Source organism: Chiroxiphia lanceolata, chromosome 3 (genome assembly GCF_009829145.1).
Source record: "Chiroxiphia lanceolata isolate bChiLan1 chromosome 3, bChiLan1.pri, whole genome shotgun sequence".
In the NCBI taxonomy this organism is placed as follows: Eukaryota; Metazoa; Chordata; class Aves; order Passeriformes; family Pipridae; genus Chiroxiphia; species Chiroxiphia lanceolata.
This window is the reverse complement of record NC_045639.1, coordinates 20,863,771-20,888,605: the sequence shown is the minus strand read 5'-3', so window position 1 is coordinate 20,888,605 and position 24,835 is coordinate 20,863,771. Positions and strand designations below refer to the sequence as shown.

The 24,835-nt window shown below is 37.4% G+C and overlaps 1 protein-coding gene across 20 annotated transcripts in view; it reads right to left on the bottom strand.

The window, feature by feature from the left end:
- The window catches only part of ESRRG (estrogen related receptor gamma), a 398,405-nt gene that overhangs the window by 108,024 nt on the left and 265,546 nt on the right, over positions 1-24,835 (bottom strand). For all 20 annotated transcript variants that reach the window (XM_032681996.1, XM_032682006.1, XM_032681992.1 and 17 more), the window contains 2 exons: positions 18,827-19,242; positions 6,756-6,872 (listed from right to left, as the gene is read on the bottom strand). In XM_032681996.1, the coding sequence (XP_032537887.1) occupies positions 6,756-6,872; positions 18,827-19,242 (533 nt within the window). The remainder of the gene's footprint in view (positions 1-6,755; positions 6,873-18,826; positions 19,243-24,835) is intronic.

The window sequence follows — 24,835 nt, the reverse complement described above, 5'->3', positions numbered from 1 at the left end:
CTAACCTGCAGTTGAATAGTTTGTCCTTACTCATCAGTTACAGAGAGTGGATAGTCATGAGCTGTGTTTTAGGACAGACAAATTGGGCTGTCAGTTCTAATCCGTGAACTGGGCTATCAGGTCACATTTTGGTTAGGAGGAAGGAGGCCTACTTATGAACACCAACAACATTTAGAGATTAGTTTCTATTGTTTCCAAGGAGAATTACCAGATCCCAGTATATATTAAACCAAGCACACATGAAAGAAAGAAAGAAAAGAAAGAAAGAAAGAAAGAAAGGGAGCGCAAAGGGGAAAGAAAAAGGGGGAAAGAGGAAATAAAAGAGAAGGAAAGGGAGAAATGAAAAGGAGGAAGAAAAGGGGGAAAGGAGGGGAAGAAAGGGGGAAGAAGGGAAGAGAAAAGAAACACTTGCAAAAAATACCTGTGCTAGAAACTGAACTCCCTCATAATACATTGAAACATAGAAGAATGTTGATATTTGGAAGAGACTTCAACAGAAGACACACTGTGTTATCTCTTAATGTTATAACACAGGAGCTTTGTTTAATATCCTGCATTAATGGAGGAGCTCCTTAAGTGTAATATTACAATAGAGAGCATAAGAAATATCACTGAGGTCAATGCCGCTCTACTAACTGTCATCCTGTACAGAAATATTTTCTTTGAATACCATTAATGCTTTCTCCTTGCCTTTGTTCTAGTTTCTGAAGGCAGCAGAAACTAAAACTTCCTCCACAATAATTTCTGCTTTCTTTTTGGCAGAGTAATGATATTAGACTTGTGAGAGAAATTTACCTTGGCATTGTCTTATGCACAAGTCTTTTCAAAAGAGATGTTGTTAGAAGGAATCCCATTAAGCAGGCTTTTTCACTATCCTCAAAACATAGGTGATAACACATTTTTCGTCATAAAGAAGATTGCTTAGTTTTATTTATTATTTTGAGAGAGAATCCATTAATCTGCTTCTCTTCATATCACGCATCTCTTTACGTAAGAGTAAACTCAAGCTGCCTGTTCTCCTTGCTGCATAGGATTCATTTTCATAGATTGTCAAAACCAGAAAGGATCAATATGATAATTTAATCCGATCTGCTGCTTAACACAAGCCAAAGATGTTCATATGGTAATCTTTGTATAATAAACTCAGTAATTTGTGCTTTAAAATACACACACCTCTTTTTAAAAATAAATTCTTATATTTGAATTATAAAATCTCTCAAAGTGGGAAGCAAAAATATTTTAGAGAACCCCAATTTTAGCATGTTAAGAAAAAGTTTTAACTAATGTGTGATAATCTTCTGGTTCATTACATGACCATCTAAAACATTCAACCATTTTTAAAACTGACCGTAATTGCTTTTACTCAGCTCACTGCTGAAGGAAAAAACTTAAAAGTACAGAATTTCTTTACAAGGCAAATTGTAACTACTGCCTTAGCACTGCCCCAGGGATGCTGAGGTCACTTTGAGGGACTGCATAAAAGCTTTCTAAAAAAAACCCCAAGCAAACCAATGAATGAGAAGTGTTAAGGGCTACTCAGCAAGAAGTGCGAGTACAACATGCTAACTGCACTGCTGTGATGGGAAGGGTTACACTGAACTCAGCACTGCCAGATGATGAGCTCAGAGAGTTTCTATTCATTCTTAGAGCCTGAATGATGGCTAACATACGAGCAATGGTAAAGATTCACAGACACAAAAAGGTATATTGCTGATTGCCCTGTAGCATAGATTGCTACACCTGCCAAATGAACACCAATCTAATCTAGCTCCAAGAGCCTCCATTAATTCTTGGTGAGGATCTGGCCTCTCATTTGTAATTGCTGGACTGATTAAGATGAAATTCTGTTACTCTGCCTATTCTAACTGGGTACAAAGTGACTGATGATAACTTTTAAAGGCTGTCCATTCATAAGAAAAATACAACCATACTTACACGAAGCAACCCAAATTTTCTGCCATTTTTTTATGGTTTACTTTTCATATTAACTTAGATTTGTTTCCATGTATCACCCACTTATGAAGTAGAATTTCTGAAATAACAAGCAACACAGATCAGCCACTGCACACAATCTGTAAAAAATTCTGAAAACATCCAGATATCAGAAATGAGAGATACATGGGAGATGTTTTGGTGTCAACAGTCCTGTAAGAAGTATGAACTAGCGTTGCACAGAACTGTGAGAACTAAAACAGGATACAATATTTCAGATGGTCTAAAAGTTGAGTTAGTGAACTGCAATATTTAACCTTCCTACACTACAGGGACAGATAAAATTGAGGCTATGGTTTTGCCTCTATGGAGAAAACTGAAACACATGGAACAACCTCTTGAAGAATAGTTATATAAATACTATGTCTGAAACAAAAAGTAATTTTATTTTGGAATAATTACTCCATTGGAATTATTTCACATGGGCAGCTCTTCTGAGTAAGATCTGTCATATAATAAACTTGGAACAATATCTTCTACCACAAACACATGATAGTAAATAGCCCCACAGACAGTATTAAAAGGTATATAGTACTAATTGAAGACTAAAAGTAGAATTTAACCAGATCAACTAGCAATAGAAAGGTAAAAAGGCAGATAACGACCCATGATTTCCCATATCATCCTGTACAGTTTTACGTCCCATTTTCTTTCTTAGAAAGGAAAAGCATCAACCCCTTTTTCTCAATCCAACTAGCTGTATAAAAAGAGAAATAGCTAAAACACCCAATCTTGCTCATGAACACAGATTTAATTCTACCACCTGAAGCAAACTAATCACCAGCTTCTAAAGAGTTTGAAAGGCCAAACTTAAAATACTGAGTATAAACTAACAGAATTGAAAACTACAGAAATGTCTTAAAAGTGTTCATTTTTAAAAAGGGTGAATTCTTGTATGTGTCTCCCCGCACCCTTTTAGCAATTGCAATATTATTTCAAGAAATCTCTAGGGATACATTTAAAAAGTTTCTCCCTGGACTATACAAGAATCTTTAATGTTGTTTCATCAGTTCTCATGAATCTGAGAGAATCCATCAAAACATAAGTGCAGTCAAAGAAACTGTATTTTGGGAGAACCAACTGTAATACTTGAAAATCCAACTTTTCATTATACTGACATGCAAAATTAAAAATAGAAAAATGTTAAATTTCTTCTTTGAGTGAAATGTATTCTGCTGTGCTGCTAATAATCATTACCTAGAAAAGTAAATGAAAATTTGACACCCTCATATTTGTCATATGTTCAAAAGCTAATCAGCATCTGCTGAATGCTTCAGCATAAAGAATGACATGTACTCAAAATTAACATCCATACACCCAGACATGTTTTCAAGTAACAATCCATGGGCTAAAGCAAAAGGACACATTCATCTGATCAGTCTGTACTATCTTTCTTGTGATAGTCAACAGGAGATGCAGACAGGAGCCAGGACCTCAATCCCACCCCAGCTCAGCCCAGTATGGCATTACTTTACCATTCCTTCTCTGGTTGCTGGTCCATGACTTATAAATTGTTAAGAATCTTGATCTAGGTGTTGCTGGCTCTGGCCTATCAACATTCTTGAGAACATGAACAGAAAATCCCCACTCCACCCTGTATTACATGTGACTGGAAATCCAACTCCCTCCCAGGATTTGACACCAAAATATAGCCTCAAAATTCTAACACTACGTCTCTTGCAGAAACACTGGACACTTGATAAAAACACCATTATCTTGGCACAATAAATGATTAACATGCAGATGTCATAAGGGATGCCATCCTATACATTTGCTATAAGTTGGTTTTGGACCTTGCCCTAGAAGCTAAACTAAAACTCAGAATCTTTTTCCAGGCACTGTGATTTCTATCATGAAATCTATACCCTTCACAAAATGACAGTGTAATAAAGTCCTCCCAAATGTGACAGGAAGAACTGTGATAATTGTTTCACTTCAGATTACACTTAAAACAATGTTTGTTAAGGCAAATTTCTAGAAGAAAACTCCCCACAAACAGGGTAAGATTTCTGGAGAAGATAAACCCTGGCAGATGTGCAGTTCTTGTAAGGAATGTGATGCTCCACTCAAAGCTGCTTAAACTTGATTTTATTTCAGGTCTGCAACTAAATTTTTTTTGTAAATAGATTTAGGCTGTCAATTTCCAGGCATGCTGTGCCATCAGCATGTAGAGACTGCTGTGACAAACGTGGAGGCTGCAGCAGCAAATTTTATTATAAACTGGTAATTGAATTGAACAGGTTTACATTTGAATAGATTTACTGCAGCATGATCTCTGACATGCTGCATGGGACTGAAATCCTTGTCTGTACATAAAGAAATTTTTAAGATACAGCAAGAATTATGTCAGCTTATTTTAAGTCCATGTTAATCAATAAATTTATACCACTTTACATATGAAAGAAGCCAATATATCATCTTTCTTCATACTGTACATAAAGGACAGCCAAAAAGTCATCCCCAGACTTTCCTATAGGTAAAAACAACAACACTCATCTCCAAAACTACCTTCCAACAAGAACACTAGAAAAAAAAAAATCTTTGTTACAAGTACAGTCCTACAAATGTATGGTTTCAAAAGTAAAAGTGGCCATTAAAGAGGGAAAGAAAATAAAATGCCCTTATAGGTTCTTGTAGGTTGTCCTATTAGGTGGTAGATAAGCAACACCTGAAAAGCTAAATTAACTCTCCCCTAAATTAAAAGGCTCAGTAATTAAAAATAAGTAGAAATCTTACTGTGTTTTGACAGAAAAACCTCACATAACATGCATGGAAGAACTAAGATGTGCCCAAGAGTGAGGCTAACAAAGAAACCTTCTTTTCAAAGCAACTAGTCATTTTGTCATTGTAGAATATTCAGAAAAAGATATGTACTTTAATAGCAGAAAATTTATGAAATTCTGATTAAGAAAGCTTGTGGGATTAATTCGAATCCATGGACAAAGAACATTCATAAAAAACCAAATCTGACTCACAACATACATCTGAATTGTCTAACTAAATTATCTCAGTTAACAAAATTGTACGCAGAAACACAGTAAATGTGTGCACAATTTTGGTAACTGAGATAATTACTCATTTGTAGAAGAGACACTTAACTTCCTCGTGCAGTCCCAGAAGCTGCACACAGCCTAGACTTTTCAATATATATGTTAATGGACTTGCAGTGGTGCCCTCAAAATTTAAAAGAAAAGGACTATATCAATTTACCTGCATGTACTCTTGATAGCACTGTTTCGTTTCCAAACAAGTTGCCCAATATATGTGTATATTAGGTTATTAGTGATATGGGGTCTTAACTTACTAAAAAAAGATGTTAAGAAGCACAGTCCCTTTCAAAAGGTGCCATACCCAGTCATCCCTTTCTTCCCACACTTTATCTAAGCATCCTAATTTCACTTTTAAGTAACTGCTCCTAGTGGTCAGTTATAGGAGGATTTTGGCAAGTAAGAACTCTCCCATCACCACTGGAAGAGAGGGTCAAATCCTGCAGTTCTTACTGAGGCAAAATCTCCATTGAATCTGACAGGAGTTTTGCTCAAGTAAGACTAAGGACAGCAGGATTTGGCTCACAGGATCATAGCATCTGCCAAAGCAGTTGCACAGAACAAGGTTTATTCTTAGTAAGTATAATCCAATAAGAATATGTCTGTAGGTGCGTGATAGACCTAATTTGCTCATCATCTCTCCACTGGTCTATGTTGTTCTTGGATTTTACCCTGATAGCTGTATACTTAAACCTGTTTTAAATTACCATCAAATTATTTGCAAAAATCAGCCAGCTATCAAAGCTGAGTTTTAAGCACTGACAAAGCAAAATTGCATAGAACTATTTTTAAAGTGGTTGCTTAACACAAAGTACTCTCCATTGGATATTAATATTTAGAGAAGATTACATTGATTTTATTTCAAATGTTTATCTAGTTCAGAAGTCCATGACATCTTTCTTGGTGGTTACAGTGCTCTACAGTAACAGCATATACAATACATGCACATAAAAATGTATTTTTGCATATACATTAACAGTAATAAAAGTGCATAACAGGCAACTAAGATTTAAGGAATTGCCTCTTTCAGTAACACACAGGAATCAGGTTCCAGGTGAGACTGCACTGTTTCTTGAAAACATTTTATGTTTACCTGTTATTCAATATCTTCAAAATGTAAATGATGAATTAAAACATTCGGCTTATACTTACAGTGAGGGATAGGAGTTCTCACATGCTTTAAGGAAAAAGAGAGGGGAGTGGATTCTCCTCTTCTGCATGCCATTATTTGCTCCAGTGTAGTTACAGTAACTTCAGTACAAATACTCAATATTTATACTTGTTTAATTGAGAAGTAACCTTTTCATTTGTCCTGATATACTGAAGACTGAGTAAAAACGGGAAAAAAAAAGGCACAGTGTGTGTTTTGGTTTTCTGCCAGAACTGGGGCAGAATAACAGTGGATAAGGAATGGAGGAAAGAAATATCTGAGAATTCTGATGATTATTCTATTAGTTACCTATTGAAGGAGATTGTCTGCTGAGGTACATTTTGCTGTACTACATAAGATTAGAAATACTCTGGAGGTGATGAACTCTATGTGGATAAAGCATGATTCGATAGCTGAGAAGCAGACTATCAAAAAGAGCAAGTATACATGAAAATTGCCTTCACAACAACTGATTAGAACACTCACCAGTCTCTCTTCTTTCCTGATTGCCCTAGAGCTGTTGCATATGTTTGCAGAGAGATACACATTGACTTGGTCAGTCTTACCTTCTTTCAGCATGCCAACTTTTAGACACTTCATGAAGCGGCAGGCTTGGCAGGACTTGCGTCTGCGCTTTGTGATTTCACATTCATTCGTTGCTGGGCAGCTGTATTCTATGTTACCTGCAACAGAAAGCACAGGAAAAGAAGTGTTCAGAGGCACTGACTAACCAACACAATGGGCATACTAAGCACTCATAAAATTGCTGTTGTGTTTCATTTTGGAATATATCAAGAGCAAACAGTGCTTCAGAAAGGAAACACCTTGCAAGTAAAAATGAACAGCTGAGCTAAAAGATGAGGGTTTTTTTCCTTTTTTTTTTTTTTTTAAATCTAGACATATCTACATGAAAGAAATATACACAAAATCACAATTAATGTGGGTCTGTGTCTGACTCCATACATGGTCCCTAGCAAAATCCTTCACATAGCTTATTCCTGATGGTAGAAGTAAGAAATTTCGTCATTTATTTTCCGTACCAAGCCATGTGCTTAGCTCCTAGTCTGAACACTCTTCATTTTCCTTTTTTACCAACTTCATTAGCCTTTCTTTGCTTAGAAAACATAAAGAGGACTGCCATGCTTTACTGCACAATCAACTCTAACAGGTACTATAGAGTTTCAGCCTTCTACTTCCTCTACAGCAGGCACAGTGTATCAGGCAGGGTTCACCAGCATCTAGTATTTCTACAGCTGCCAGGTCACATCTCTCCTCCAGGACATCGCCCCTTCCCTCTACACTTTAGACCAAGTTTTTGTACTGAGAAGTATCAGGAATAGGATCATTCTTGCCAAGCTGTCAGAATAACAAAAACTGGAAGAGATGCTTGCCTCTGTGTCTCCCTCTCCCGGCTCTCCTTAAGGCCTAAAACAAGCTAGATCCTTAAATGTGAGCCCTCCTGGGCAAAACAGTCTCTTCATTTTTTTTCCCTTGTGGTTACTGCTTAGTACATATTTCACCCCAAAAATAAGAAAATAAAAGCCTGTAAATGAATGAGTAAAATATATATGACTAATTTTCTTTATGTTTTTTTAACTCGCATCTTTGAGTATACAAGTCCAAATGGGAGAACATCTGTTCTCTTTTGCCCTAGTACCAATGTACTTTTCACAAAACAGCTTAGCTCAGCTTATTCATCTGCCCAGCCATGCATCCTATTGCCCATGACTACATTCAGTATGACAGACCTTGCAGCAGTCAGAAGTTTCACCAGGAAACTGACTTTTGAATAAAGTATCTTCCCCATCAGGCTGTCACATCTTGCTTTAAAGGTATTTCTTTATTTTCTAACCCTTTCCCCCTGTGATTAAGTGCATTAGTATCTTAATGAAAATGCATTCTGTTTATTGCCCTCTTGGGAAGCAAGAGGTCATCACACCAAATGCATAAATTGTCATCAGAGACAGTCCGAGCATAATTGCAATTTTGCTGCTCCATGTTTGCTGCACTCAGGGTCCATCAAAGTCCCCTGAAACACGTCCAGGTTCTAATAATTAGCATAGAGTCTGCCTGGGACCACAGCATTGATGAAATATTTCAGAGTTAATCACACTTTGTAAACACTGATTTATATTGACTACCTTTCTCCAGACTGATGTCTCCTCATTAAATATCACATTAGTGGATTGCAGGATTGCACAAAGACTCAAATGCTCAGCAACTGCTAATTCAACAGGAAGTAATACTTAAACCACTTACATCTATTGAAAATTGGTTAAGTATTTATGATAAAGGAGTTCTGCATGGTGCAATGTGTATTCTGCCAACACAGCCAGCATACTTGGCAGAACCTTTTCAGGCCTTTGTAGGCTTTCTTCCTCCTGGACATTGCTGCATGAGTGGATTAGCAATGTTGGTGAGTAAAACAGATCTTGGTATGTCTGAATGCTAATAGATCTTGTTGACAAAACTCAAACCAGTTTAGTCCTCTTCCCCTTCCTTAGCTCCTATGAAGAAAGCATTCAAGGAACTGAAGAATACAGTGGCTAGGGAATTCAGCTTAACAGTTCCAGTGAAACCTCCTTCTGATACACATTAGGAAAGTTTGGAAATAACAATTTGGAATAATACATAGAAACTTAAAAAACTTAAGGACAAACTTAAAAAAAAGATTCACATTATCCTCTCACTCCAGTGAAGTATTCTTAGTAAGGCACAACCACTACATAGGAAGACCTTCAAAGCCTTTCACAAATTGTATCTAATTAACTTCATCATATTACAGTAATACATGTATTACCATCTCTCCTTAAAAAAAAAAAAAAAAAGAAACAGGGAATCAGAAATGCTTTGCACAAGATCAAAGATATCTTTACACAAGGTCAGAAATGATCTTGATGAAAAGTAAGATCGAGATTACAACACAGAACTTCAAGCACCAAAGCTCTGTACCAAGGCAGGCAGAGCACTCCCATGTAGCGAGAGCCCTTGTAAAAAGGCACAAAGGTACAGATGTTGACAACAAAAAGTAGCATTCAGAACGAGAAAAACATTGCTCATATGCTTAAGCAGACACTTCTAATCCACACCCTGACATTTCACATTTGCACAAACAGTGCAACAGTCTAGCATGCAGTACATTATGCACAATGTAAATTATTTTTCCTGTAAATTCTTGCCACCTAAAGAATGCTAAAAGGAGCTATTATTTTAGTCACTTAAAATTCCAGTACTTTAGCTTAGAAGGGGAATCTCCTTTCAATTTAGGCTGCTTTGCTTTAATGAATCGTATTTTACAGCAGATGTTCAATCTTCTTTTTTGCTGTTGGAAAATAAACTTCGAAGATGTTGCAAAGAATTTCTCCGATGATCTCATCAGTAGAGTTATAGTAGTGCCAGCAAAGATCCACGTCTTACCAATGGCCATAGCTGGTTCCCCTAAAGTGTTTCAGCATTATAGAATATGGCTAGACCACAGCCAGAGGTCAAGGAACTAACATTTCGGCACCACTTCACATATAAATGCAGTGGATATGTATCTAGATATATATCATACTCAAAATGTGTTTTACCTACCACTCTTAGTATTAGTAGATATATTTTTGGCAAAAAACTGAATTTACCTCACATTTCAGGTCATTAGAGCTCTCATAATTTCTCATTTACTTCTATACATGAATTTCATAGGTAGACTACATCCATCCAAGATTCTCAGATCTGCATTTTATTTCAATAATGAAGATCCAGAAGGAAGCTCTACCATTTAATTGTTTATTTTGGGATGCTAGAGGCTGAAACTGAGCAGCTAGAAAAAGTTTGCCCAGTCTTGTCAACAGCTGGAGAGGTAGCTGTGTTATACAGTGAACAAAATCAACATGGCAGCTCTGGGTCTTTAAACTGGGCTGACAAGAACGATTGAGCAATTTATAATATCTCCTGGCTCGTTTTCAGAAAGAACTGGGCTCTGATTACTTATTTCAGACTCCTTTGTACAATTAGTTTGCTGGCAATATAATTTTCTCACTTACTCCTTAATAGAATCGTGCAGCTAGCTGGCTGATAGAATAACAGTGTACATGTAAAACTCCTGCCTGAAGTGCCAGGGGATAATTTGTATATTCCTTTCAGTAGCATAACGGACTTTTACAGTTTGGCAGTCAAAGGGCTGAGTAATGTAAATTAGTATGACGTTTGAAAATAAAAATATATGTCAAATTTTCACTCCCCAAAAACACTGCCCCGTGCTAGAATAATACAATAGGATTTATGCCAGCCTGAGTCCCTTTTCTCTCCTCATGCACTGAGGAATGTTTATTTAAAATTAGTTCCTTTTTCTACTCATTTATTAAATTTTATTATCTCTGCCAAAAGATGAGAAAATACTTCTAACACTGTGCCTATTAAAACCGACTCAGTAAAAACATGACGCCTTTTGATCCTGAGAGAGTAGGTGAACTGCTAAAACTTATGCTGTATACCCAGCTCTCTGGTTTTAGATGCTTCAGACTGTCACATCTTTATAAACAGCTCAGGGATAAGTGGGCCAAGGTACCATTGTTTTTACCCCACAGATGAGGTTTGTATGTTACCAGAAGGAGATGTGGAGACGCAATACAATTTTAATGGTCCAGGGACTTATTCTATGGCTTTACAAGACAAGCAACTGACTGGACTTAGCCAAGATTCTCAAAACCATTTTGGCCATTTCGTGCACGGAACTGACAGGGACACTAAAGGTAACAGAAGAAAAGAGAGAATCATGACAAAGAAGAAGTCACTGAAAGCACCAAGCCTCATGTCTTGGCTTAAGTTATTGTCATCAATAGTTACAATTTTAAAACTTGATCGATACCAAGAATGAGAAGCTGGTTCTAGAAACAGGCTGCCGTCTGCGGGACAGGCTCAAACAGGGGTCTCTCTTCCAGTAACACTGACAAAAAAAGCTGCAGACAGCAAGTCTTAGCAGAAACTTTATTTTCCTTTTCGTACTGCAATATTCAACATTATAACACTAAAGATGTAAAAGGATTGCTAAAAGCTATTTGAATATGCTCAGAAAATCTGTGGACAAGTAGAAGATATGAGGAAGACTGAGATGCAAGGTGAAAATGTGTTCGGAAAGAGTAGCCATGACCAAATTAAAAAAGCAGGGGGAATACTGAAGATATCAGTATTGAAACTTTTACTACAAGGGAATGTAGGTTCAGAAGAAAAAAAAAAGAAGGAGAAAACCAAACCAAGCAACAATCCTTCAATGTAATAATTTCATGCTATAATCAGCTCACAAAACCTCATTTTAATGTCTCTTTATTTCTATTTAATAATCCTCATTTTCCTCCCAAACTTTACCTTTGACCTTCTGTAACCTAATACCTTTTTTCCAAAAACTTGTATTTAAAAAACAAGTGTTCTCATTAATCTTCATAGAGACTACTGCATCACTGGATTTAAGTCCTTCCACAGTGAGGTTTACCCCAGCTATCACCTTCATGCTCTCTTTTTCTGGGTGACAGACCCAAAGAAACACACCTGCTTGTCTGTGGGCTTATATACTTGAAAACTCTGAAAATGAAAAGTAGCCAGGATTACAGCCATGGGTCTTCCGGGATTTAATAAAAGAGAAGTCTTAGAAAGAGAGACACGAGAGAATCTAAGCCAACAGAGAGTGAATTACAGTATGCTAGGTCACACCTTGATACTTAATCCATCCAGAACAGAAAGAATAGTTCCTGAGAAACTGTGAAGAAGGTGCTCTTGGAAATAAAGAGCACCATGCCAACTTATTAAAAGAAGAATAGAGAAAAAGTCCCAGATGGACTAAAAAATCTATTTGATGTTTACAGGTCTTAGTGAAGCTGAACTGAGGAAAGTAAAAGTATTTTTTCGCAGGTTACGGTTTCAGTTCTTCCAGACTCTTCAGGCTTTGCCGACAAAACTCAGCTGAATTTAAGTATGAGTAAATATTTTCACATGTAAAAGTACTCATTTATTGATAAGGTTTCAGAAACGGGGTCAGGTTGGAATGAGGTTGGATTTGAACTTAACTGAACCCAGTTTTCGCTGACAAATCCTCAGATCGATTCAAGTGATACTGTAGATAGGTCTATGAGTTACAGACCTACGAATTCTGCTACAGGTCATCTGGAGATGATTAAGCTTAAAGTAGACTGTATTCACAATTTTTCACCCAGATGACTTCAGAAACAATACTGTACACAAAAAGTTACAGAACATTTAAAAATTTGGTTCCTAAATGTCTTTTTTCTCCTAAATATTTTTTAACATGACAGGACCATATATGGAGGATTATGCTTAATCTCTGTTGCTCATGTTGCCTTTTCTATTACAATAAGAAACTCGTGAGGAGCACCTAGTTTTTAAATAACTATACAGTACAATACGGTATTTGACAGAGGGACACAGCCAGCTGAAAAGTACATTTTAAATTAAATCACTATGTTGACTTGCTTTGAAGAAATCAGTATACTGTGTTACTGAACTATAATATACTTAGAACTTGTAAAATATTTTTTTTTATTTTCTTTTATTCCTACAAAGTAATATGGTGATTTAAAGAAAAATTGTAGAGGTGATGCTGGTTGGTCTGACTGCAGGACATTTTTGCATCAGTCTCTAACTTTAGGTAAAGAGTTTCAAGCATCATAAAAAAAAAACCAACATAATTTTCAGTAAGGGGCTGGTATTAGGGCATGCTGAACATATAAGGGCCTAACTAACTTTGATTCCAACTGGAGTCAACTTCTTTATCTTCAACAGAAACAAAAGGTATTTAGGTCACCTTAAGAGAGAATCAACACTTTAAAGACACAGAGGGAATTGATCCCCTGCCACCTGGGTGACACTGAAGAGCTTTTCAAGTCAGAAAGTCTGAACCATATACATTTGGTCCCTACTTGTATTTTATCTGGATCAATTTTGATAAGTTCTATCAAGGCAGCATGGAAGATTGTCATTGTTTGTTTATGAGCACACAGAACATCTCGGTCTGTAAAGCTGTAAACCAAATGACTTTCACAGCAGTAAAAAAAGGTCATTAAAAAAGTTATAGAAACATTAAAATAAATCACTTGCTAGCTGAGACTTCACTTGTCTCTAGTTTCAAACTAGGGCTTTGTAAGTGGGCTGCAGGCTTTCAGAGATGTTTATAACATATAGAGATCCACGCCTAATTATAATGGCATTGATACATGCTACTGTAATACCAGCAGTATTTGTAAATCACATCTCTTTCTCAGTATTACTGATGGGTTCAAAATAGCCATGCACTAATCAGGATGCTTATTCTTATTCCCAGAAAATCTCAATGCTTCGTACAATTTTCAAGGTTGTAAGGAAAGCAGAGATAGCAAAAAAGGACAGAACAATCTTTAAACTTCTCTCTAGTTCTCAGATTTCAGCGTGTTTATATTTTATTGTCTCATCTTGCTTGGCTGTTGTAGCTATGCAATGACATTATGACAGGATTAAAATATGTGTTGGAAGGAATTAAAAATACTCACTTGCTAGTTTGGTTGGCCCACAGGCACAGAGAAATCAGAGGAAAAGGGAAGATATCTATCACTGCTTGCTTAAAATATTCTTTGAAAGAAATGCTGATGCACGGACTTTCACTTATATAAGGAAGGTGAATGATTTAATCAGGTAATGATGGATTCAGGTGACATTTAGTGTTAGGTTCCCTGGAGGGCTGCCATCTTTACACCAGAGCCAAGGTCCATAGGCTAGTGCACCAAGATGTAAGCCTCCACCCCACCCTCTATAAAACAACAATAATCTTAGCTACCAGCAAAGATGCTGAAAAGCCATAAAATCTTGCTTAATTTGCTTTCATTTCCTCAACAAAAATGTATTAGAGAAGTCAGCTTTCAGAGATGCAAAATACCCTTTGGAAGCCACTTTGGTCACGTGCAACTTCTACTCAAACTTTATGTTGCCTTATCTGAACGTACATAGCTAGTTCTAACTTCCCTGATTAAAACTTCCCGATTTAAAAAAAAAAAAAAAAAGTGTTCGTACATTTACAGATCAAATTGGCTCAGCAATGGGTCAACACTCTAAAGAGGGTTGAAAGATCTGAACACTAGAGGGATTAAAAACAACTGTGAGTAACCAAAAAGGTGGACAACGTACAAAGCACTTTGGGCAGGCTTTGAAGACAACAGTGACTTCACTGCAGAGCTGTAGAGCTGAAGGCTCTTAGTTGAGCAGCAAAAAATGAGAAAGCAGACTTGGTCTAGTTCACGTAGTAACCAAAAAGACAACAGTATCTCAAGGATAGAATATTTCTTGTTTGTGTTAGGAGGCATGGACAGGCAGCAACTCTCAGGGATGAAGCTCTTACATGAAATGGTAAAGATATGATTGCAGTGCTTCTTATGAACTATTGCTTTACTCACCCTGCGCAAAAAAAGAAGATTGCTGCCTCAATACTGTTCATCCAACAGTTTTTCCTTAAAAAATAAACATATGAAAAAACCCCAAACAGAGTCCAAGAACTACAAGGACTACTGATTGCAAAATATTTGAGCTTTTGTGAGGGGAAATTCAAACACTATACAAGGAAATAATATGAGACTTTTGTGACAAGTCTTATGAAGACGGCAACATATCAGTACATAGGCTTTACACACTGTCTTTTCATGCTAGTTTAAAGAGTCCAAAGACAATAGCCCTGATGATTTGGAAAGAGGGAGGAAGAAAGCTTTCTAGATGTGAGTCATTATTTTAGAGAGAAAAATGCTAAAATAAAACAGCATAATAAACTGTCTTTGAATCTGCAAGTCCTATCATCCTTCTACTGAAAGCAAGAATACCATTTCAATCCACTTGCTGAAATGTTTAAGTTACAGGCACTGAGTAATTACATATTATTAATGCAAAATGTGTACTTACTAGCCTTTATGATAACTGAGCAAATAAAAATTATGAGAAATATATTTACACTAAATATTCACTACAAAATATCTAGTAAGTACAAGACCTCTGTGCTGAACACAAGACTTGGCACCCAGCTGACAACTGAAAATTCTTTTCTCCCTCTCTTCTTTTAATGAAAGCTTGGAGTTTTCAAGATAATACAGTGTACAGCAAAAACTGTGAAGAGACCCTAAAAATCAATGGACCTGTAACTATTTTTAGGTGTTGCTATTTTCTGCTATTCCTGATGTTAGGCCAGTTTTGGGGAGATTTGGCTGTGTGTGTATTTCTGTGAGACATTTGCAATCAGCCACCATGTAAATTATCCCAGAAGCAAACTGAGAGCTGCAGCTCAGTGAGTATTAGCCTGAGCAGAGAGAACATCCAGTTCTCCCATCCCTAACATGTCACAAATGGGGCAGAACATCACTGGATTCTACTGTGACCTAAGAAGACACTGATTTTGTATATTGAGCTCTTTTTTGGTGGGTTTTGTTCTGTTTATTTTTGGGTTTTTTTAGTCAGGCAGTTTCTTGTTTCTAATTTTTTATAATATTATTGATTTTTATCATAATTATGCACTCTTTGCCACAAATCCAAATGTATTTCTGTGCTATGTTAAAAATATCTATGTTCAAAAAAGACAGAATTAGTCCTTCTAATTCAAAACAGTTAATTTAATTTCTTATTTTTTAACAAAATTAGCAGGGATTCCAAGTGGCAGGAAGAAGAAGAGGATAAATCATAATCCAGGAAGGGATGTTTTTTAGATTAAACTGCTGAATCTGAAGGGGAATGATAATCTCCATTACCCTTAAAAACAGGTGTATACTCTACATTAGAGTGGTACTTGTCTTGTGTAGGGGCTACCAGGTATCCTGTGATACACTTCACTTCTGCCTCATGTAAAAGATGCTGGTGGTATACAGATACTGTGCTGGTTCCCTGAGCAGCTGCCTGTGGCCTTCACCTACTGATATTTCAAGAGATTCCTTTGAAATGGAAAGACTCCCATTGACTCAGTGGAAAGGACACTGGGCCTTTCACGAACACAAGATGTGCTTCACAATCTCACTTTATCAGCTCAGCCTTCCTCCCACTGAAGTCAAAGCAGGTGTGCCCATGACATCAATGGGAGCAGCACTTAGGATCAACAAGTCTGAGCTAACTTAGTAAACTGATGAATGATCAACAAGCAATGTTTAGGAAGTCAGAAGTTCTTTTTCACTACATCTATAATTAAGTACCCATCACAGTTACGTTATTAGCATTTAAAGTAAGCAATTTTTTGAGCCGAGATATATTATCCTTACATATGCTGTTACAATATTTTACTCTTCAGGTAGTCTGGTTTTCTGTTTTGTATTTGTTTTTTTCTGTTTTCCTGTTTTCTTATTTGCAGTTATGCAGCAATCAACTTCAAAACAAGCAGAGAAAGGAAAGTGATATGAATGAGGAAGTGAAATGGGGTACAGGGAAGAACAACCTCCAGAACACCGGGACTAAATTTTATCAATTAGAGCAAAAAAACCTCAGGAGAATTACTCTTCAGCAAGTCTAAAGGTAGAATTTGCCCATTCAAAACATGAAGAAGCACCTTTTTCTTAAATACTTTTTGTCACTTACCACAATTCATGGTTTGATTCACCAAAGTAAGTAGCTTCCATTATTTTGGATGGCATCTGAAAATTCTCAGCAGTTGTGCCAGGTTAGTCAGCACCATTAGTGAAGATGCTGCCAGGACATTACGATGGTAACATACTTCCTATTCTTAGTTACTTCATTACTGCTTTTCCATTCAATGCTTGGTTTTGCCTTACTGCACTACTGTTTTTGTCTTCACAGCACTGTCACCTGCTGATGCAGCTACTGCTCTAACCGTACTGAGACTTTTTGCACAGCTGCCAGTTCTAACTTGAGCTGCATGGCCAAGTCCACGTTGCTAATCTGGAGAATGACGTCCCTGTCTTGTGCTTCCATGCCCAGAAACTTGCTGTCTGTGGTGTGGTGTAAAATTGCTGCCAGAAGTCAACACTTCGATCAGTTAACGTTTCTGTGGCATTTTTTTTCATACTCACAATACGACTAAAATAATCATGCATCAATTCGGTCCTGTAGGACAGCTATTACACAGCAACTAAATACCATTTATAAAAACAGAGTTGCTGGTTGAAATCGGTGCTTGAAGTTTAGCAACCACAAAATACAAATTGCTTCAGTGGAAACATTTTTTTTGAGCTTTTCTGAAAATGTTTTCGAAGGTCAAGTGAGATCACCTACCTCATTTTTTTTTTATTATTTTTTCCAAACAGATACTTGAAAGGAGCACACTGTTTCGACATGTGTGCTCATTTTACATATGAACCCAGGCCACCACTATCAACCTTCACAGGTATCTTTGTTTACTGTTTGCAAACAGTGTAACATTCTGCTCCATTAGAACAACTGAAGTCTAACGTTTCTTTTTAGTGGTTACATGGCAGTGGTAAAATGGGTACTTCATGCTAGTAGAAAGCGCAAATCCCTCCACCAGTAAAATGGATGAAAGGAGAACAAGATGGCCATTGCCTCAGCACTGGATAAATTAAAATAACATTCATTATTTTTCCTTATTAATTTTACACTAAATATGGAAGTACTATATTTAAAAAATCTTGGCCAAATATTTGAAATCTTGGTTTATGTGAAATTATAAACTGAATCTCACTTTATGTTCATTTTTAAAAAGAAAAGTGTGTCATCAGATCGCACTGTCTGTCCTGAGAATTCCAGGTGCTTGACATGTATGAAAATCAAGCTGGTTTTATTGAGGAGCTTAAATTTGGACTTAGCAACCTAATTTTAGTCTCTGAAGTCTGAATTTAATTTAATGTGACACTACTTTCCTGTACAGGCCAAGCTTGGCCTCATGTTCTTTAAATAAAGCACCTTCAATTTTACTTGAAAGGATGATATCTAAATCAAAGTAGAAGGTTATTTTGTCTCCATAGGTTCTGAAGCTAGTAGAAGCGATCATGCAAATTATCCCATTCATACTAATTTATGCCAAAATATGTGGCATATTTGTTACAGGTATCAAGAGCAGATTAGTACAAAGTACTGAGCAGAGACCAAAAGCTGCCAACTTACTCTCCTTAGAATGTGATCTTACAGTTATTTGTTAAATGCGCTGAAGGCCACTGTATATAATGGGTGAAAGACCAGTTATTAATGCACTGATATGCACAAAGCATTTGTACCAATTTAAAATGCACTGGTGCTTTAACAAAAATAAACTGGATTTCTGTAACAATTTAAGTACGGTAGTGGTGTAACTAGGAGCAAAACACAAGCACGATCCCTGTGTGCCACAAGGTGTGTTCAAGAGGAGTACATAACAACCTTCAGCAAGCATTCTGCTTCCTTCACAACAAGCATTTATGGGAATCCATGAGAAACTCATACAAAACCCAAATCTGAACGTGCACTGGATAGCTCCAGTGATTTTCTATTTTTCAGAATCAAAATAAACATGGCAGGAGTCTTAACACCACAGACAGAACTCCCGAAGAAGCCCAAGGGGGCTTTTTCGTGACCAATATCTGTAGGACCACACAGTATGAAGAATGAAAAAGTACAGTCTGAAGACCTAACAGGATTCAGTCTGAGACTGTACTTTTTCATTTTGAGCAAAAGAAAGAAAGTTTAAAGAATAACCAACCTTGAATTGTCCTCTTGAAGAAAGCCTTGCAGGCTTCGCAGGAAGCCACTCCATAGTGGTACCCTGACGCAATGTCACCACACACCAAACACAGTCTTTTGGGCATCGAGTTCAGCATATATTCACACTTGGTCTGTGAATCTTCAGCGATGGTACTGGAGCAGTCATCATACCGTTTCCTGACCGGCCCGTTGCCCCCAAGCCCCGTGGCCGAAGGGTAGAGGGGAGGTGAGTCCAGCCCGTTCTGATGTCCATTCATGGTGGAACTGTAGCTCCCGCTGGCGTCGGAGGAGCCACCGGGGCTGTGGTGGTTGATGCTGTCCGTCAGAGAGGCAGGGCTCGACGGTTCCGTCTTGATGTACGACGAACAGCTAGAATCAATGTGTCGATCTTTGCTTGACATTCTGCAGAGAAGCCTGTAGTGGGGAGAGAGAGAAAGAAGAATCTGTGTATTAAAGACAGTGCTCTTTAAGGTTGCTCTGGAAGGGTTAGGGACTGCACATCATTCATTCATTAGTCAATACTTCTTGTTCTACATGAAGGTAATCAGCATAAGGGCATGACAGAGCTTTGTCAAAGCTCCAGACAGGCAGTAAACAAAAACTTTAAAGAGACCAAATCCATCTGTTGTCCCCTCCACCTGCCCTCTAGGCTACATGTCAACTTCACATCAACTCTAAATTCTGAACTTGTCATCCAGCAAGTCAAAAAATCTTAAAAATCCTATTAAGATGACTTGGCTATTAAATGTCTTCATTTTTCAATCTATACTTTCTTTCTGTAAATTCCATCATTATCAGAAACAAATACTTCCAAGTTTGATCACATAGATGTTCTGCTCTGTAATTAATATTTGTCAAGGCACTTGACTAAAACACGTATCCATCATCTATTGATCTGATCTCAGAATTGAAGAGCAAGTCTCTTGCAATCTTCTTTTTCCTTTATTAATATTGCTTTATTATAGATACAGCTAAATAGCTGTATCTAGTAACGGAGTAGCACATCAACGAGGAACTCTAACAAATAATTAAGGCTGGACTCCATTTTCACAAAATCTAAGTGAAATGATTCATCAGCTCTGGCTGCAATTACTTCCTAGCCATTATCCTCAGACTAACCAGTAATAACTATGCCACTACCCCATATATCTGCAGCTCTATAGGATCTGACATTTTATGTGTTCCATTTTTGGATTAAAAAAATATATTAGAGGAAATTTTGCACAAAATTTTGTCTTTCAGAAGGTGAGATTCTGCCTTCTCAGTTCTCACGTTTTCAGAATTAAGTATCTGAAATAAAACCATACAACATCTGAACCAACAAAACGCTTTCTGCAGGGGGAATGAGGGGAGAAATCTTTGTCTATTTCCAAAGCCAAGTATTTTATTATTTTTAAACATATCTTAAGTTAGGTTGAACAAAGGACAAAAATAATAATTAGAAAGCTCAGAATCAGATTTTATCTCCATTTTCTACAGCTGTGATTATGAAACCCCAGTAGCAAATAGCCTATCCAGCATTTTCCTGACAGCACTCTCAGAAGCTGCCAAAGTACAGATGACAGTTATGAGCATTTCTCTAGAAACATTAACTGCAAAAAAGCAATTATCCCATAAGGCCACCCACATGGAGCTATGGATTCATGTTTTCAAAGCAAACATATGAGTCCAGACAATTAGACTGACTTTAACTTTCTAAGTTAATTTTTGAGATCTTGTCTTCACTTTTCCACCTATTTGTGTTTAAAAATAAAAAACTTAAATATATTTCTACTTCAGTATTTGGAATCAAATTCATCAATGGAAGATAGATATAAATCCAGAGAGCTGGCTTCCTTTCCAATGAGGGCAACTGAGATCAAAGCCTTCATTAAAGATATCTGCTTAGGATGAGATTCACCCTAAAATCAGTGCCCATGGATCCTAGTCAGGACCTCTAAATTATCATTTGTACTGTAAAATTCTATTGAAAACAAACAATGTGTGAATTTGGAAAACAGCCAGATTGATGTACAGAAATGTCAACCTCTAAACTTAAAATCAGTGCTTATTTGGGGAGGTGGAAGGAGCAAGCTCTCTGGTGTCAGCAAATAAACCAAGGAAATGGGAAGGTTAAAGCCGTGAAAATATCTTATTACATTGGACCACCTGCTTGTGTTGTCCTTTCCTCAAGAACTGGAGGGGGGGAAATCCCCTTGCCAGCCTGCAGTAGCGTGTGCCTTTTCTTCTGCATCTGCTGCCTTGTAGCCGTCACTGTTAATGAGTGCTGTAATTAATAGATAGCTCTCTCTTGTCTTTCTACTTGCACTCTGGGCTAAGCACTTTTCTCAAGTCAACGTTTGAAAGAAAGGGGGTCGGCACTGACTTACAGCAGCTCTGCGAATTCCTTTTAATTTAGAGCACTTACACCACCACTCCACTTATTACCTTATAATTACTGGACCGCTCTCACATACATTACGATCTTAGACTAGAGTTAGGAGTTATTAGGGTACTAAAACATGGTGTCTCTCTGTCTCTCCTCTTTCTTTGACACTGAATTTTATACAGCTATGATTAAAATTATCAATTAACTTTCACGTTTTACTAATTTTTTATGTTATTTTTCTACACATTAACACTAAGATGCTTTTATTGACTAAACAGGTACTTGGTTCTCTTTTCCCCTCCCTTCTGCTGAGACTTCACACATAAAGTCTCAAAATACAGCACTAGGAGTCACTGCCTACGGTCCGTCATAACCGGCACGTTCTTGTGCAAGATCCCACTGCTGATTTTTTTTATCTAATTTGTGCAATAATGAGCTCGAATGTCACCCTTCCCCTTCTAGAGAAACACATTTGCAACTAATTAGCTGGTCAAAGGCACGTTATTTTAGCCAGTACAAAAGTGGATATCTCCCACTCCGAGCAGTCAGAACCAAAATGCAATCTCAGTTCTCCAAGCATTAAAGTCTGATCACCAGCGCTGCCTAGGCTAAAGCCAGTCTGCTGATGCTTCTGAAGTAGCAGTTTCTGGTACTAACCAAGACAGAGCTGCTTTTGGCTCCAGCTTTAACAGTACAGACTGGATTTGGTGCACGCTGGCAAAGCACAAATACAGTTAAAACATTAACCACTCCAAGGAAAAGTGAAAACAACAGCGCCTGACTCTGAGAACAAAAACTTTCTCAGTCCCCGGAAGGTGAAACAGAGACAAGGCTGGGTACTGGCTGTGGGTGGGCAACAGACACCTACGGCTTTCACTCCTTCCTTACTGAACAAAAGTAATTCAAGAACCATCTAATACGGATGGCAGGTGTGGCCACCATCAAATTATCATGCTGAACATTTGGAATAATGCCTAAGCTAGATCTCTGTAAAATCCCTCCCTCAGTTCCCTCCTAATTACTACTTAGCTCGTTAGACTGAAGAATTCCTAGACACCATTGCATTATAGTCTAAAACTACAGTTGGAGCTTAATTCTCTCTTCCTCTCTGTGTCTGAAATTCTACAGCTCTATTATTCAAGCCTGAAATATTCACAACTATCTATAAATTCAATTGTCAGCCGGTGGGTTTTATTCTAGACCTCACTTCAATCTAAAATTAGAGGCACTAAAATTCACATTAACTCTAAGAGGAATGTAGTGAATAAGACTTTATTTCAAAAGAACACCTTTTTGTCAGAAAGAGCTATTTTCAAGATGATGGCTTTATCTGCATTCAAAGAGAATAAGCCCAATTCCACATTGTGCTGTTAATGCAAAATTTTTAGGTCACATTGGATTAATAAAAATCTAAATTTAGTTAAGGTTTATGAATAGAAATAACATGTGTCATATAAAAACGTACAATATTTATTTTAAAGCCTTGGTGGGGTTGTTTTTTTTCTTTACTAGATTTTAAGCCAAATAGGTGGCAGCGCCATTTGTGGTGGGCTGTCCCAGTTCTCACAAATGGGAGATCTCAGGCAAATTTTCCTTTCAGTAACTTTAGGGAAAGTAACTAATCGGTTCTAGAAGCATTTCCCTGCCCATGCGCAAGAGAAAATACATAGGGTGCTGCAAGCCTTGGGGTAATATGCAATATACAGCACAAATCTTAACGTCCCTTCTAAATTTACTTCACAACATCTTCATTTAAGTAAGACCTGAAGCCAGGAAGTGCTGGCAGTAAGGTACAATGACAGACTCCCACTTTAAAGCAGTCTTAAACAATAGCGAATAAATTGTAATGCTATGTGCTTATGAAAGACTGAATATATTAAGAATTTATTAATGCAATCACATTCATATTTCCATCTACCTGCCACATTACTAATGATATTGACAGTGCTGACACTGCCTAAATCAGTATCAATAGACAAGTGGAGTGCAAAAATTAACTGCATCTGATTACAGTATATAGCCTTAAAAAAGAAAAGCTCATTCAAGCCACCGGGAACTCTTTATATTCCATCCATACATATAATTGGTTCACAAAGTTACTTTTCCCTCATCTTATTACCAATACCCAAAGGAGGTCAAAACAACATGCCAATACTTCATAATCCATGAACACATTTCATGCTCCCTTTTCAAACAGGAAAGGCTCTGCTTACAGCATCATTCATTACTTCAGAGCTGTGCTGGTGGTATCAGTGACAGTAATGATTAGTCACAATAATTAAAGTGCCCACCTTTACTACCGATCAACACAAAAGTCCAGTTTTACCTGCACACGAAGTTTTTTCTTTTCTTTAAGAGAGAATTGCCCTATTTCCATAAATATCAGAATGGATTGTTAGCTGTTGACATTTGTAATGACAGCTACTATGTGGGAGCATCAGCAAGGCAGGTGTTATTATGCACACCTAGGTACTTTTCATGCTAACAGTACAACCCATTTGATTTTCCCCCCATAGATTCCTCTCACATGGATGTCAACCAGAAAGGTCTTACTATCCTCATACTTAGCTATGAATGTCAACACATTAAAGATTTTCTTGGTCTAGGTGACACAGTAAGTCAGAAGCAGAGTCAGGAATGGAAGCCAGATCCTTGCTTTCACCATAAATACATCTCCTTTTAAATACTGTCTTACTTTCGGTATCATTTCACAGGTCTATACTAAAATCAGTAGACAACAAACAGTGCAGCATGTTCCAGTGAACGTGCTCAGCCTCTCTGAATGTAAAAGAGAAAAAACGTTTGCAGGCAAAGAAAAGAAAATGTTGCTTCTCGCACCGACGCCCACGACAACACCTCAAGACATTCACCGGGTCCTGTTAAAGAGCTGAGTAACAATTTCAGCCGAGCTGCTTTACACTGAGCATTTTTTTCTGCTTCAGCTAATTGCACTCTAGTAAAGTGGCAAAATGTGAATCACTTAGTAGGAAAATGGGCACCAGCTGCTATTGTCAGAGAATGGAGACACCAAAGAAAAGGAAAGTGACTGAATGAAGTGTCATGTCAAAAATCAACGGTGCAACGTGTGATTTGAGAAAACATGACTACTTTACAGAGACAGGGTGTCATTATGGCATCACAGTAATACGATGCTTTGACAACTGCTGGGTCTAACATATCATCATTGCATTAAGGTGCACTGGCTTAGTTGGAGGAAGGAAAAGAAAGGATTTCTTCTTTTAATAAGAAATATCGTAAGGCCTGCTTGGTTAACATGGTGGATGAGATCATTAATTGCAAAGTATTGCTAATCTTGTCCCATGCATGCACAAACAAAACTGTTATTAGAAGCGAGGTCTTTATTAATAAACACACATATACAACCACATAGTAAAGAGTACCCTATGCAAAACAGAACAGCTGTGGTGGGGATTTTTTTGTTGCTGCTGCTGGGTTTTTTTTAAGAAATGTTGAACATTTCATTGCTTTTCTTCTTTCTTTTGCGTTTTCTTGAAACCTTCACCACTTCACCTTAGCAAGGGAAAGCAAAGCAAGCCAATGCCTTCTTCCAGAGCAGCTGTCACTAGCAGCCGGAATGGAAGAAGCAATGCTTGAAGTCATCATGTTGTTACCAGCAGT